This window comes from Sinohyriopsis cumingii, chromosome 5 (assembly GCF_028554795.1).
Source record: "Sinohyriopsis cumingii isolate HCF-2022 chromosome 5, ASM2855479v2, whole genome shotgun sequence".
Classification (NCBI taxonomy): domain Eukaryota; kingdom Metazoa; phylum Mollusca; class Bivalvia; order Unionida; family Unionidae; genus Sinohyriopsis; species Sinohyriopsis cumingii.
The window spans coordinates 88,428,258-88,445,992 of NC_142965.1; the positions used below are offsets into that span (position 1 = coordinate 88,428,258).

The 17,735-nt window shown below is 35.5% G+C and overlaps 1 protein-coding gene across 2 annotated transcripts in view; it reads right to left on the reverse strand.

Moving 5' to 3' along the window:
- Nucleotides 1-314: 314 nt before the first annotated feature.
- The window catches only part of LOC149799703 (multicopper oxidase 3-like), a 29,564-nt gene continuing 12,143 nt past the window's right edge, over nucleotides 315-17,735 (reverse strand). Inside the window, exons 2-4 of one of the 2 annotated variants that reach the window (XM_089959068.1) lie at nucleotides 4,602-4,673; nucleotides 2,342-4,327; nucleotides 315-1,771 (exon numbers count right to left, since the gene is read on the reverse strand). In XM_089959068.1, coding sequence (XP_089815194.1) covers nucleotides 1,629-1,771; nucleotides 2,342-4,327; nucleotides 4,602-4,647 — 2,175 coding nt within the window. In that variant the 5' untranslated portion in view covers nucleotides 4,648-4,673 and the 3' untranslated portion in view covers nucleotides 315-1,628. The remainder of the gene's footprint in view (nucleotides 1,772-2,341; nucleotides 4,328-4,601; nucleotides 4,674-17,735) is intronic. The other variant, XM_089959069.1, reaches the window with a different exon arrangement.

A 17,735-nucleotide genomic window follows, 5' to 3' on the forward strand; every position in this document is an offset into this window, starting at 1 on the left:
TTACCTAAACGTGAATGGAATATTAACCGTAATTCGTCAAGCAAGCCTCTTGTTTAGGTCCATCCATGAATGGGATATTAACCGTAACATCTATATCCACGTCGTTAACCTCATCGTAAATGGGATATTAACCGTACCATGCAGAGTGCTGAATTCGGATCCTATCATTTGACAAAATAAATATTTATGTTTAACAAGAAACAAATACTGTTCGAATAGGTAATATATTTTAAATATATTGATCCTTCAGTATCCTTTTGGTTTTAAAGGTTCACTAAGGATATAAAACTTATATAAAAACAAAAACAAATATCTACCGATACAATATATGCTTTAATATTGCATAATAATCAATGGTTATATTGCATGACACTCTAGACGAATCGTATTAAAATTATAGTATTACATCACAAACAAAATATTATAGAAATATGACTTGTCAATTATCCTCATAAAAACTTAAGTATTTCTGTTAAATATTATTCTAAATATTAGTATGACATCCAACAAGGCCAAAACTGGGTCATACAACTTAGAAAAGGAGTGTAAAGTTACTGGACAGCCAAAATTCAACAGGGTTAAACAAAATGGCAGTCAACCTTCTCTTAATTTATGAGCCAATGAGAAGCGATTCTATCAAGATAGAAATGAGTAAGTGGGTAGTTTATTATCAATGAAGATTATTCTGTCTTCTCTATATTTACTATTATATCCTATAAAGTTAGAATATAATTAAAGATTCGATAGATGTGTGGCATGACTATTGTTTATGGCTGAATAGAGGTAACTGCTACAATCTTGTTGGTGGAAGCCGTTTCAGATCTTGGGTCGAAGAATTATGACCCGTTGTTGTTTTGTAGTAGGGTTTAACGCCATTTTAAGCAAAAGATAGGCTAGGCCATACATGGCGGCCAGTATAGATGATGAAGGAAGAACCAGAGAAAACCCCGGAAAGAGTAACCCACCCACAGAAGCTACTGGCAAGCTTTCTCACGTACCCACATTGACCGAGTCCGAGACTCGAACCCACGCAGACAGAGGTGAGACGGCAGTGATCCGTAACGGTATGCGTTTTAGACCACTAGATAGGTTTATTGAGTGCTGCCACCTATCGAAAGAAAGAGACGCTACTCATTCGATCCATCATGGCGTTCTTGTATTTCCTCTCTAAATGAATTTTGTTTTATATTTTGTAATGATGACTAATCTCTTTCTATTAAAAGAAACAACATTTTGTTCTCGTTTTTATTATATATGCAATAATAAATCGTTGAGGATAGTGTGCAAGTGATGATAACAGATTGCCTAAGTAAAGATATATACATGCACGGATGGATGGATTATCGTTTCGAAAAGAAATGTCCGAAAAGAGAAGATGTTTGTTCCTCGTTACTGTTTCATACTGTTTGAACATGTAGAAAGTTAGTAATGCAGATTATTATTTCTGCAAATTTAGCTGTAGGAGTCTCCCTTAATATCTCCATCAATGGTGATCCAGGTTTATTTCATCATTTTATAGTTAGATGCAAACAATAAATCATACCTACTTTGACAAAAAACAAAACATTGACGTAATTTTAAATGTGAAACAAGTATACAAAACATAGGGAAGTCAAATATATTGTATTTTAACTAAAGGCAGGATTTTGGTGTGCTCCAGAAATGTTACTGCCACGTTTGGTGGATTTTGTTCTCCAATTATAGAAACACAATCCAACTATGATCAAGAACTCAAGTGAGAGAATTGCCGCAAGAATTCCAATGGCGGTAACTGAAAAATAAGATACAAGTCAAAGTAGATACATGATTTAATCTGCTTGGAAAGTGTAAGTACGATTCTTTAAATTATCAAGTAATTTGTGTTGAAACAGTCACGTATAATATAATAAGCAATCCTTAAAATTGGTTTTGAAATTATTAAAAAAAGAGATTTTTCTAAACGTGGTTGATATTTTCAGACCTGCAATAACATCATTAATATAGACCCCCCCCCACATACTTTTAACATTGCTCATTAATAATTAAAAAGATTCAAATGGAAATTGAATCTGCTTAAAATTCGTGATGCTTCCTTTAGAAAAGAAATAGGAATCACTACACATCCTAAATATATGCAATAATTAGGCATGAAATAATATATTAGTATACATAACGTTTTTACAGAGATATATTGAGTGGATATTGAGAAGGTGAATTTCCATAATGGAAATACTTGTATTTACAGCATATTATATGCAATTGCAAGAAGATAAATGTCGGCACATGGTGAATATGTCCGGGGTAGAAAGAATTAAGTCTATTTTCTGGCTTTTATTATGTGTTTAAAAACAAGCATGCTTACTATAACCGTTGGAACTGCAAGTGCCATAATCAGCAGTATTCCCATTAATCTTTGAACGGTAGTCAGATGGATAGTCCCAGCACATAGGAAATCCCAGTGGAGGCTTGGGAACATTGGATAAGGACTCGTTCACTAGCATTTGCATACCATCTACATTGTGAAGATCAATATGACAGTGAAAATTCCAGAGTCCCGGATTATCTGCCTTGAATCGTATCACCACATAACCTCCTGTGGGTACAATTAATGTGTCCTTCCGAGGTGGCCGCTTCAGTTCGAGTCCAGGAACATTTCCTCCCTGCCAGCTTTCGTTTGCCCATGTAGCTTTATTGCAGAAGCTCTGAGATCGGTCTGGATTTCCTCCACAGTTTATGTCTAAATTGTCTCCGATGATTTTAGCTGTAGTTACGTTGTATTGTCCATAGCCCATTTTTAACACATAAAATGAGTGTCCATGCAGATGAATAGGATGCGACCACCCTTTACCATTACCCATATTTAACATAACCATTTGAACAGTGTCACCGTAATCAATACTTATGGAATGTGTACACCTGCAAACCTTTTCCTCACCGCAGTCAGGCCTGTCACAAGAAGAGTACAATTCCTGAGGCTGAGTCAATGTTGATACAGTGGGTTGCTCAAACGCAAGACCATTCACCGATGCAGGAGTCCATGTTGTTCCTGGAAAAGCAAAATTAAGGAAGAATTCTTTAAATTTGCCAGGTTCAATGATGGGAGCGGGATCAGTATCATCTTTTACTCTTAATTGGTCCAATGTCCTGCAGTTCGAGTAGTCCGGAGCTGGAAAATATGTGAATGGACAATTTACGACAATGCACGTATCATTCTGTGTACAAGATCGTCTAGATGTACTTGGTTCATTGTCAGACGCACCTTTGTATCGCAATATGGCTTCCGCTGTGTGATTTTTATCTACCTCGAGTGTTTTACCTCGGATCCAGTAATTTGATACCGGTTTGTCCGCGTATAAAATAAAATCGAATCTCTCTCCAGGATTTATGATGAAAGATTCAACCACCACGCTCTCTAAATCAAATCCATCAGATGCGACAATGGTTAAGTTATGTTCATCAACCGATATTCGGAAAGGGTAAAGGGCTCCTGCACCGATTACTCTGAACCTGTAAGCCCGCCCTTGTTCTACCTCAAAAATATTTAGAGGTGCTCCATTATGAAAGCCTGTAACTGGGTCATAGTAACGACCACGCCCGTTAATTAGACCCGACTGAGCCCTGAACATGCTGAAGAAAGCTCCGTCTATGGACCTTGATGGGGCTATTTTTTTTCTTTGTTCAAACATTCCGTATGCCATTTTCATATAATCCATGGCTGCATCCCAGTCGTGGTTCCAATCCTGTATAGTCATTATGTGCTCTGGCATGGCGTTTTTCTCCCCTTTCTCGTGAATAATAAAAGCTCCGAATGCTCCCATTGTGAGCTGGCTGCCCATATGCGAATGATACCAAAATGTTCCTTTTGGTTCAGCAATGAACCTGTAGGTGAAGGTTTGACCCGGAAGGATTGGGCACTGTGTCACGAATGGAACTCCGTCCATCCACGGTGTTCCTCGCTGATGTAGGCCATGCCAATGGATTGTTGCAGCCTCGCTCTTCAGTTTGTTCTTGACATGCACAATGACATTTTGTCCCCTGTAGACTTTGATGGGCGGTCCAGGAAACATGCCATTGAATACAGTTACTAATCGAGATTGCTCCCAACCATCTGCTGTGATGACATTATTAATGTCAATAGGGGTAGCACTTGACGTGTTTGTGACATCATACTTGTAGATATGTCCATTAGACGGAAACACGAGATCTTTGTTATTCATCATGGTCATATGGTGGTCTAGTTCAAGGGAGAATTCACATACTTCGTCCGCCTCTGAACAGTTGTTTTCGCAAATTGTTCTCGTCACGGCTATAATCATTACAAGGAATGCAAGGCGAAACGGCTTCATTTCTGCATGAAATAATAATAATAATAATGGATAAGCACACTTTTAATATCAGATATCCAGAAAAAAACAGCAAATGAGAGATAGAGAGATAGATTACATGAGCGAGAGAGTATTTTGTATATCTATCAGCGACGTTAGTAATATGGAGAATGGGGTCATAGAGTACATTTCTCAATAGGCACGACATTTATTTTTTTGCGAAATATTGGCTGAGAGCATGTGTAAAATTTAAAAAGACATTTATACAGCAGGTCACGATGATGACAAAATACGTACCTATCTCGTAGCAGATTCCACCAAAAATGGGAAATGTCATTTTCATCACTAAAGTACACAAAGAAAGGAAACCTAGGGAGGAAAAAAAAATTCCACAAACAAACAAATACTCTCATATTTTCAAGCTTACAACGGACTATCTTAGCATAATATGGAGAACTATGATTCCAGATTTCGCTCTTCACGTATTTATGGTTGTCTGTTATTCGTACACCAATATCCCGCACGAGGAGTATATCACAACCTTTATGTAAGCATGGGATGATCGATCTGATCCTTTTAGGCATACATACAATGTGGTTAAACTTTTAACATACATTCGTAAGACTAACAGTTTTGGATTCTACAAAGAACACCTCTTACACTTTTCTAGAATTGAAATGGGCACTTAACTTGCATTTCCTTATACTAATGTTTTCATGGGAAGACTCCTGAAAAAGTTTCTAAATGAGGCACAATGGAGATCTCTAAGCTCGCGCAGATTTGTTGAAGAAATATACTAAAAGTGGATAGAACAACTTCAAAATAGTTCGTGAATTCTTAAAAAGTTCCAAGATATGATTAAATTCACATCCGAATAATTAAACCCGGTCTTTTCTTGATACTCAATATACCCTTCTGTAGTCGAACATAGGAACTGACGTATGTTCTAAACTAATTAACTTTCACCAATAACTGTACCCATCAAAAAGCCACCATCAGTAAGTAAACATGTCTTCCTTACGGCATTCGGTCCAAACTTTAAGTGCCTTTGAAAAGCAAGTCAAAGAGCATAAGGTGCCTTAGAAGAATAAGATGGAGAAGTAGTAATTTGCCCTCTGGCCTCTTCTGGACCCTGACACCCGTCATAGTCCCTTCCTCCATGACCTTTCTAGCCCATATCCGACCCATGTATATTTAGTAATTTAATTATCCACGCATGTGATCAGTCATGGGGGTAGAGTCCATGACAGATTTCAGCGCACAAACATTCACCATCAAAAGACAAAACAACAATCGTCATACATATGTTTGTGTACAAAACACTACAGACTTACATAACAATGAATGAAGTTACTGTAGCAGCGGTAACTAGTGTTTTCTATCAATAAACAAGATCCTGCGTGCTGTGTCTTATTTGTGCTCGTTACTTCGGTGATAGTCCATTTCTGCTAGAACAATCTCAAACTCAGCCGCACTGATTATGTTATCCTGGATTGCCACTTAATATCGTTTACTGATTGTATTCATACTGCGCTGTGCCGCTGCAAGCAATTCTGTCTAGGTGCATACTCGTGAATGCAGTCGTATCTATATTAATTTGCTAGCACTACCAGAGACATCAGTTACCGTCCTTACAGCTCCAACAATAATCCCTATTTATGCGCATAAGATGGATGATGTTGGTATGATTCCAGTCACACCAAAATCAACAATTGTTTCCGCAGCAATACCACAAATAGCATCTACAACCAAACACACGCGTTAGTGTTTTATGATCAGCAGGGTACTTTTGGTAATTTCATTTCATAGTTCTCATTCCGCTTCAATTATCTTTTTACGTCGGTAAGAATGGGTGTCCATCATAGCTCTTCTATTAATAAAACAATCACGTATTTTATTTGTATGACAGGTAGATATTGTCCTGTCTCAACATCACGCGCAGGCTCAATACCTACGCGCATTTCCAGCCAATAACCAGTACCCGTTTCTACTGGCACAATTGTCATAAGGTCATTTCGCATAAAGACAGCAAGAAAATGATTTTGGCGTCTCAACTAAATCAAGGTCGGGCAATGTACGCGTGATCCTTTTCGATCGATGTAATTGAAGACCTTTGCCTGAGAATATTCAAAAACACGTTCCTGGTATTTGAAGGCCTTTTCCTTATCCTATATATTAACCGACGAGCCTTTAAAATTACATTTTTGATTCAGTTCTGACAGCCCCTAACGCTGCAGCTTTTGTAACCTTTGGAACCGCTGCTGACAACAACGCTGATCGCTGCATGGAATAGAAATATTCCACCGGTCTTATGTGACAGGTTTAAATATGAAATCCTACACATTTTACACAGCTGAATTAATCACCCGCATTCTACCACCAGCACCCTCCAAAACAAGAGTCTTGTCAGAAAGTGTCACATCATGACATCTTTAATTAGCACCAACCGCAACTACCAGTGCATGAAAATATATGTTGATACCTGAACAACTCCAGGTATTCTAATGAAAAGTCATAAATCAGCTATATCGTAATGAAGTATTGCTGACAAATCTGTAACCAGTGTGTTTTGATGTCGATCCATATACGACCACAGTTTTGTGATATGCAAATGCAGTATCTTCAAAACGTAAGCCGAATTTCTTCAGAAGGTTCTTGATGACCGTTTAGCCGCAACAAAACTTCAGTCACTTCCAAATAATCAAATATAATCTTACTCCGTAATTGGTCATTGTCTCGATTATAAGTTGAGATGCTGCCACGAACACGTGTTTTGGTGCAGTAAGATCATATTGGGTACTTATTTGCCAAGTAAACGTTCCTACAGTTCTGTAGAAAGTGTAGTGGATAACACAGGCATCCATAATGTTAATGTTTATACTGCAACTCTACCATCAGATTATTTATTGGACTTTGAACGCATTCATTACCTTTTAGACTAAAACGTGTTTTTCGCCAGATAGTTCCGTGCCTTAGTTCCGTGCCACAGCACTGTATTTGTGTGCATTTGTTTATTATTTTCATAGTTTAGTTCCCCCACTACATGTGACCGTTTAAATTCCAAAATAGTCAAATATGGGTTAAACCTTCTATAAGTTTGTCCCATACCCTTGGGCTGTAATTATATGAATGTATTTCTTCATAGAATTTGATTACGCTTCTCTCTTCATTGATCCCTGATTTTCAAAATAATCAAATATGAGTTGTGTTTTCTTCGCGTTTGTTCTGAACACTGGAATGTATTTCATGTATGTATTTACATTGTTATTTGCGTAGTTTGATTCCACGCCTCGCTACAACGACCCATAACCTCCACAATAGTCAAGTTCTGTTTTGGTTTTCACCAGTCGTTAATGTATGTTTGTATTGTTATGAAATTTCTGTATTTGTATCATTACATGAGGAGTTCCGGTTGGTCGAGTGGTCTAGAGCTTTTGCTTTTGCCGAATACTGCGAAATCACCATTGTCCGCGTCGGCTCTAATCTCGGGCTCGGTGAATGTGAGTATGTGCAAAAACTTGCAGTAGCTTTCCGCTGGTCAATGGTTCTTACCGGTATTTTTCTGGATTCTTCCTCTACATTTTACACTTGCCGCCTTGTATAACCTATTATGTGCTAAAAATGGCGTTAAACCCAAACAGTATTTTTTACTTGCGTACACTGGTTCAGCACTACAGTGACTGGTGTCTTTCAAATTAATTAGTTATGGATTCTGTTTTCAAACGTTGGTTCCTTAGCACCCGACTGTATTCTATGTTTGTGTGTTTCATAATTTGTATGTTTTGGTTATGCTCCTGACTAGTATGACCCATAACGTCCACAAAAAAAAACAAAAAACAAAAACGAATAGAGTGTACCATGCCACTGATATATGTTTACCATGTTGATGTTCATAGTTTGCGTGATTTGGTTCTACACCTCACTACAGTGACGCATGACTTTCGGAAAAGTGGCATAATTGTTATATTTTTCATTAGTTAGTTCCACGCAACTAGATGACAGTTCACCTGTAACACTCCTTGAACGTTAGGTACATAATATCACCTCAGAGGAAGGCTGTAGCCGGTGTGTACATCCTAAAACCTTTGTGATTAAACAGCCAAATTCTTTGTTTCCAATAATTCAAGCAACCTATAATCAGATTCCAAACAAGTAATCAACATTTAGATAGACCTTATTAAATGCACACCACTGTTAACCTACAAGCTTATTATATGCACATCACTGTTAACCTTCAAATTTATTACATGCACACAACGGTTACCCTTCAGGCTTTGCAACATTAACTCAAAACGTTTAATCGGATCACAAAGGAACGCATCCTTCTATGCTTTCAAAATGCTTTGGATGTTAAGTGTAAAGAGACATTGGAAATACTTATGGTCAAGCTCATACCAAAATTAGCGCGGAAAATGACAACATAAATTTGTAGCAGGATCTTTCCAAGTATTTCCATCAACAATCTTTCCTTTAATTTCACATTTCACTGCTAAATCAAGTAAATGGACAGTTGGAATGAACTATCACCTTTCTTATTCATCTGAAACCGCGATAAAATTAATCATTCCAACTCAGGAATTAGAATTTACCTATGAAGGTATCGTTAATGCTATTGCAATTATAGAGCAGATGCGTAAGGTGGGTTTATGGCCTAAAGATAAACATCAAATCCATTTCAATTTATTCATTTTTTTCCCGCTCGAAATATCATATTCAGTTTTGTTTAGCGACTCGGGTATTATTTTAATAAATCCTTACTCATGAATTGTACTTAGACCCTTAGCAATTCTCTCCAATGGATACCTAACAGAATCTTATAACTCACACATGGCATATGTTCTAAACGAATTTTCACATACAAACGTGAATAAATATAATTAAACAAACTTCTGCCCCGTCAAAATTTCCTAGGATAGAAAGTAACTTCATAAAACTGATTGCAAATGATTAAAATTTATTACTGGTCGTTTCAAGAGGCCCTTGTTTAGCAAGATATACACACTATACTCATTTTCTACTTTTGTTTTAGCACTTACAAATATTTGGTGACCGCATATATCCTTCAGCCTCTTTTCTAATTCAAAACCTCATTCAAAGCATTTACAAAATAAATCTCACAAGGTTTGATTACCGATCGCACTACTCAAATTAGAGTTATTGGGCTCATGCTATTTTAGAATATGTCATTCGTAGCAAGTGCTTGATTATGTTTATCTTGGCTTGACAGGTTTTCTTAGAATTGGAGAAATATCATTACAACATAAGTTATAATTTAATGCAAGGCGCCTTTTATGAAAATGATCCATTTGTCATCTCCAGCACAGAACTTGGCAACTCTATCAAGTGTATGTTGCAGCCCAACACAAACCAGGGTGTCTGTCACAAACCTCTTTTTCAAGAAGACTTGCCTCTCAGAAGTAATCCTCCATGACCACTTTTGATGTACCCAACGGGCAATCGGTTTCCAGGGTAGAGTTTGTTTCATCATAATGCTAGATCTCCGTTTTTGTCACTTTAACTACAGGCATTATAAATCTCATTGCTTCTGATATAGGGTTGCCACTGCAGCGCCTTGTAAAGGAAACTCGGATGCATTGAAGACATATACTAGGTTTAACGACCTCGTCTCAGCTTTGTAAGACTGTCGTCCCTTTCAGATGGATAGATTTCTTTACGCATGTGCTCTCACGGGTTCAACACACTTGGATACTAGGGAACGGATAATGCTCTTCTGGGATACTACGATAATTTCATACTGCCTTTTGTGTCTATTGGCCATTATAATTACATGGAACATATGAGGGTATTCTACTAGATCCGGCCGACCAGCAGTGGATACAGAAAAAATAGGGATCCTCCATACGGTGTTATCCCTGATCTGCATAACTGCTTCGGTGGCCTTGTGGTTAGAGCGTCCGCCTCTGGTGTGGTGAGAGCGTGATTGCACTCTTGCTAATCTCCGCAACTTGAACGCGCTGAAACCAGTATGAGTTGTTAGCACACCTTTTACAGCAAAAACGTCCCATAAGACTTTCACGATGCCGGCCCCTGTCCTTACGTAAAGACATTACTCTTTCCGAAACCATTTTCCAAGCGAAATATCACTGGACAATATAAGAGGATCACAATGTTTGTTACATAAGGGATGATTTTTATTTGTTGCAGTCCATTTGATTAACTGACCCCATTTCACTTTGGGTTGCCATAAATACAATAAATATCATTATGTTGTCTTTATGTTTGTGGCAGTTGCAGTCTAAATATTTTTGCAATGTTGTTTGTTTCATTGTTTAATTATCAGCACGTTTACTCTATAGACTTTGTCGAAATAGTTAAGTTATGCTGTAAATACACAGATAATGTCTGGTCATAAACATTTGTTACGTTTAATACACAGTCAGGAAAGTGGAAAGTGGCCAGTATCCCCAATCAACAATTTCTGAAGATCAGCGCCTAATCCTCTCTGAATTAAACATGAATCCGTAGGTTTGTTCAGTAAAGAGGTATTATCGGCAAACACAATTGGTAATTTTATCATTTTGGCTTCATGAGTCATGTTTGCAGGAAAAGTAAGGGGCTATTGTAATGTTAATCAGATATAGCAGGGTTCTGTCGACTATTAAAGTAATTAAGGTTACGTCAACTTTTTCCAGACCTATCTTGGGGTTTGTTAAATATATACCTTGCTTTACAAGTATTTGTATTAGAAGTACATACGAAGCATTTTCCTATTTGAAAGTAAAATTTGCATAAATCATCCCATATTCTGATTCCATACTCTAGTTTAATTAATTGTGTCAGATATTTATAGCCAAAGCAGTGTCTATGACTTTATAGTCTTAATAACAGGAAAGTAAAGAGCAAAAACCAAAAGGTATTGTACAATTCAACAAATAATTTATTTTCCTTGAATACACAGTAATAATTTAAAAAGGAACTTACATTATAGTGAATTAAATTCCTACTAGTCCTGAAAATTCTATCAAAAGTCAATATAATAATAATAATAATAATAATAATAATAATAATAATAATAATAATAAACAAATATAACTACCATTGCTACTACTTCTACTGCTAATAGTACTATTACTACTACTACTACTTTATTCAGTAACTGAGGCAACCACAAAATACAATAAGTGCTCACATTCATATAATAACTGTTTTTCTTCACTCCTTTCTTGTGGCTGCGTGTGTAAAAGTTTCTGTCCGATTATTCTTTCTTATGAATTCAGAAGATTGGTTCAAACAAAATTATTACTGTACGATTGCATGCCATTCTTAAAGTTCTCACTGTGCGACACAGGTGCAACTAAATTGACTGAATGATTAATAAAACCATCTGTATCAACACACACCTTTAATATGTTTATAAGCATAGTTGTTTCTATTTGCTCCTCCAGGAATATTATTAGGATCATACTGATTTTGTCGTATGGGCAAGAGAGCCAGAACTCTACCACCAGCCTAAAAACTTATTTACTTTCGATTTCTGTCATACCTTACATTAATGTTTGACAGTAGAATGACGATTAGTTCTGGCAACTTCACAAGCCTTTGTTAACTTATATTTTAAAATCAGCGACAAACTGTAGAAGAGTCATTTCAGAATCTACACTCTAAAGAAGTTTCGTTTTTAATAACGTTGATGGTCTAATGAAAAAATGTCTACAAACGAATTCAAACCTAATGATTCTTGAACTGATTCCCTAACAGTAAACACCGGGTAAGGAACACCATCTTCCCACTTTTCCCTGTATCAGAGCAATATCACCTAATCATCATCTTCAAAGCTTCATAAAATCTGTATAAAGCCCCTCGAATTTCAAAATAACAGGCATACGACTTAATCTGTTGTAAGTCTAATTCATGTAAAACTTGCAAGAAATTCGAGACATAAAATTTGACACTTGATCAGATTGTAGAGATTTGGGAAAACCCACACATGTAAAAAGTTTTGTGAAAGGTTTTATTATGGCTTTACTTTTAGTATTCCTCAAGGGAATTGCATCTGAAAATCTTGTGGACGCACTCCATATGGTCAGTAAGTATTGATTGCCTGACGTGGTAAGGGACTGACACTCTCAAGCATTGTTATGCAGCAATAGGTTATCGATTAGCGTTAGGCAACTTCCGATTTGGTTTTCCCACCTTTGGTTTGTGTGAAGTGATCTACGGTATTTAGAAGCATCATCTTTAGTTTTCGGACGATAAAAATCATTCAAGATTTTGAAATAAATCCCATTGACTTCCAAATGACCAATGAATTGCATGGGCTAGATTAAGAATGTCGTGTCAAGATGACTTAGAAGCAGCGCCTTGATAGCGCACTGACCCTGCCTCTTCAGCAGGCAGGTCAGGTGGTCTCCATGTTGTCATAAAGCCTTCTGAAACAAACATGCAATCATAGGATCTAGTTCCTATGAGACAACAAGTGATGGTCTTTTGTCACCATGATCAAAATAAAAAGAACGAACTGTGGAAAAGATCACTGTGATCAATACCTCTTGATTTATCAGTTCGAAGAGACAAAATGACCTCACCAAACGACTGAACAATGTATGTGTCAGCTAAAGGAATAATTTACTGATCAACATGATTCTTAACAGCTCTAATTGCTATAGATCTAAAAACTCTAAAACCAGAGTTTAAATCGGGGATTTGATTCCTAACATTATCAACTATCCTATCCAAACAAGGCTTGCCTGTTGCAAGTGGATTAACCGCAATCTTATCTCCAGCTAGGCGATTGCCTAGTAAAATACGAATATCCTTAATGGGTACAGTTGTAACTTTTCCGACAGTCACTGGTTCTGAAACTCTTTTATTTATTTCTTCGTTAAAAATGTATTCAATTCAGAAAGATCATACTGTCTGGAAAGTTGTAGCAATATGTAGTTTTTTAAGGAATCTACTCTACCTGGGTAAAATAAAGTTATCCATTTTATATAACACTGGAAAGGTGTATTTGTTTCCTTTCAGATTTCTCCAAAATGTGAAATCAAAATCCCAGGGACCAAAACATTATTCCGGAATAAAGTTAATTTGAATTTCAAGAGCAAATTCTATTACATATTTCTTTAGAAATTCGTAAAACAGAGGAGATCCTTTAATCTTCTTTGATGACTCTATTGTCTTAGTAAGAGAAAGGAACAGAAGCCAACACGTTTTGTAAACTGCAATAAATAATGTGTTCCTAGAGTACAAAGTGAAAATTTAAAAGTAAATTACAGTATTGTGAATTAAGTCCCAAAAAGTCGTAAAAGTTATATAACAAGTCCAAAAGTATATGGTATTTCGAATGAATTCGAATGGCGTTCTGAATTAACTCCAATCTTAAAAGTGTTGTTGTACCATTATCCTGGAATAGTGTTCATGTGCTTACAGTCTTGATTTATTATAATGATGTAATCCAAAATACCCTTAAATGACTTCACAATAACCCCCAAAATGGTTCAAACTTATTAATGAGTATTTTAATGAACTCATTGTTATTCTAAAGAATAATTTAAATAAATCCTCTCAAGTATTCACTAAAAAATAGCTAAGTAACTGATTAATCTTTGGATATAAAAATAGAAATTATAATTCTAATATAAACAACCCTAATATAGAAACATACTTCACGAAAAAAGAACCCGGATGATATTTATCTGCATGGAAACTTACCTCACACTATAAACAAAACTCGTTTCTACAATCTTCTAGGGTCATTTTCAATACTGTACGTAGAACTCCAAACCAAACAAACATGATAAACAAGCACAAACTCCTACCTTACAAAGTAGACAAATGTTAATTGCACACTACAAAGTAAATATATATAGCAATTGCCTGACTTGGTCTTGGGTAAGGGGTGGACACAGTCTACCATGAGTCTGCTAAATAATTCGTCGAAGGGAGGAATATGCTGCACACAAGCCTTAGTTATGTTTTAATTCGGTTGTGCTACCATTTGACAAATATGACAAAATCTTAAGTATTTAGAAACATCAGGTTTTATTTTCAACCACTAAAAGGTTTTCAAGATCTTTTGATGACTTCGATTGATATATAAATGCCTAGCCAAGGCAGTGTCTAGACTAGAATGTTCCTGTCGATATGACTTAAGAGAGCAACTATTTGGTAGCCTAGTGTCCATTCGTCATCAGTGGGTACCTCATGCAGTCTCCATTTTCTCATATGGACCACGTGTTTCACAAAATAACAAATTGGTACTTGCGTGGCTTCAGTTGCTTTAGTACTATCGGAAACAAACAGGAGATCACGGGATCTTGCTTATGTTGGAGAGCAAATTACAGTCATTTGTCACCCTGCTTAGCATAAATAGTAGGAGTAGTAAAGAGAGGATCATTGTGATCAATACCGCTAGACTGACCCCATCAAAACATTGATCTATCAATGTGCCAGATAATGGAACAATATCCTAATCAACATTATTTTCAACCGCTGTTTTTACCATAGTTCGAGTACCAGTCGATATGCCTCAGGTAAAAACTCATAACACTTCAAGATACATTCCTTAACAACATCATAATTATCACTTTGTTGTACCGACATTAAAGTATCCATTTCACATGGTTTACCAACATGTACATTTTATAATATCAAAGTTTAATGCTATCTTGGCCATTTCCAATTTTCAGCAATTTTCTCAAAGAGAAAAACGAAGCTATCATCAATGTTTTATTTATATTATATTATATTATTAATTTACATTTCTGGTAACATTAAAACCTTAATTTGTGTATATAATGGGATGCTTTTCCTATGCCATTTTTATTTCTTTTCTTTCAACTGCACTTCCCTTTCTTCCTTTTCTATATGTCTCTGCATTTGAATTTGCCCTTGCCTCTCTTTTCTTTCTCTTTCTCTCCCTCTTCACTTTCTGATTTTGGATTTGGAACATTTTTTTGTAAATCTGAATCTTTCTTTACTATACTTCCATATGTTTATTTAAATTTTAATTCTTAATATCATTTCAGAACCAGATACATACTAACTAATCAATCCAAAGAACGTTTATCCAAAATAGTTATTTCCACGTAATATTGGATCAAGATTATTTTTATTTCTTGCTTCATTAAAGATTGCTTCTCTTCAAAAAGATCATATTGTTCGACAAACTGAAGCAATATGTTCCTTCAAAGGACTTTAACCGTTCTTGGGCAGTACGTAATATAACTTTCTCAACTTTAGATGAGATTGTGAAACATTGTAGAATTCCAAAAAGATTTCACAAATATGAAAATTTAAAATACCAGAGACTAAAATATTCCGGAACAAAATTAATTTAAATTTCAATAACAGATTGAAGTTTTTTAAAATATCTTGAAGGTCGAGCGCCCCCATTTTTCTGGTACGACTACATGGTCTCAAACTAAGTAATAGAAAAGAGCAAGAAACAAGATTTGTAAAATTCAACAAATTCAAAAGTATGGAGTATTCCGAATGAATTTGAGTGGCGTTCGGAATGAATTTAATGCTGGATGTGCTAATATACCAATATCCAGGAATAGTGCTGATGTGTTAATGGCATTATTTACCTCAACTATATTATCCAAAACGTTGCTAGTGATTTAGTCCGAAAAGATTAACGAGCAACTTGTGATTCGAATGAATAATTTAAATAATTACATCCTGTCAAATATTAACTGAAACACAACATAAATACTGATTGCACTAAATAGATGTTAAGATATGAATAAAACATTTGTTTATTTCTATATTATATAACATTTTAAGTCACATTATGAGAACCATGATGAGGGTAAAAAGTTAGAACATTCAAAGTTGTCAACATTATTAAGTCAGTTAGTAAAACTTCAGTAAAGTACATGGCAAACGGCAGATACACCATGACTTTTCGAGGGAACACCGATGTCCTGTACTAAAATGTAAGATAACATATTAACCATCAATTAATAATCGTTTTCATATATGATCTACACTTATAGATACAAATTAGCTGTGCAATATGTTGTATTAAGAAAGACATATGCCAAGTATGACCAATCTATTACCCTCAATTATGAACAAATTTTATTCACACAATACAAAATAAATATGCATAACACTGTGGCGTGTATCTTTCACATAACATCCATTTTTTAACATTAAAGAATACTTATACAAAAATGCTCATGGAATTTATATGAAAACTTTGTCCTGTCAATAGATTTTCAACTCTCTGAATTAGTGTGCAATATATCTCTGAACTGAGTCACATGGCTTCCGGCAATAAGCATTTTCATTGGATACTATGTATTATAAAGAAAATAAAATTAGAAATGTGCATGGGTAATTGAATTGTAATTTAAATCACATTTGCTCTCTTGTGTATTTCCCATTATATTTGTTTGCGTAATTCATCTTAAATTATCCATGTCTTAGTTTCGTGTATTAATCCACGTGAATCCTAATGTCGTTTAGATGCTAACTGAATGTTCTTACCATGTACCCTTGATTAAATTTTTTGTTCCGTTTTTCAAATCATTTATTTTGTATATTTCTGTTGTATTTACATTTGTACATTTTATCATCAGTCATTTTTATATGCAATATTAATTCAAAGGAAAGCCACGGCTTCTTTCCTGTTTATATCCACGTTGATATTACATTTAATATCCAACCTCTCGTTTTACCTTCTTTATTTGTTTTCTCCAGTATGCATCTATTTTAATTAAAAGTCACGATTTAATCACCAGAGCAAACTTACAGCAGCATAATTAGAACGTAATTCGATGGCTGTATTGTTTGCTTACATTTTTTCAGGGACAGATTCTCGTTAAATAATAGGATGTGCAATGTGCAGGTGCACACAACTATCTATAACGAAGCATCGATTATCTTTCTCATAGTGTTGCTATTATTGATAATATCTTTTTCACATAATATGTTAGAGAACAACAAAATGAAGCAAACGAGCCTTAAAGGAGCCTATTTACTACCTAATCTATGCTCTTATGTGCGATATAATCGATGGCCACATGCAGAAGAATTCGTAAAATCTTTATGACAAAAAGATTTTATTATTAGAACATGTATGGATGTACCTACTTAGGACAAAATTACACGGCATGCTACATTTTTACATGATGATCATTCATGGCATATTCATGACCTGTGGAATTAGAGAGTTTTTGTCTACCTATATAATGTTGTTTATAAATAAAAGATAGAACCGAAGACGGCATCTGAATGTATTTACTTAAGAGAAAAAATTATTCGGCTTTCTACGGTATTAACAGTCATTCCTTCTCTGAATTTGTTTCATGGAAAAATCATGACTGTATAAGTCACTATGTGTTAAAAGTGCTTTTCTGGCTAAATAATGTTATGTATTAATTATTGACAAAACCGACGACCGCATTTTAATGTACCCACTCGGAACGATCATATAACAAAGCATACAACTTGTACCTACAT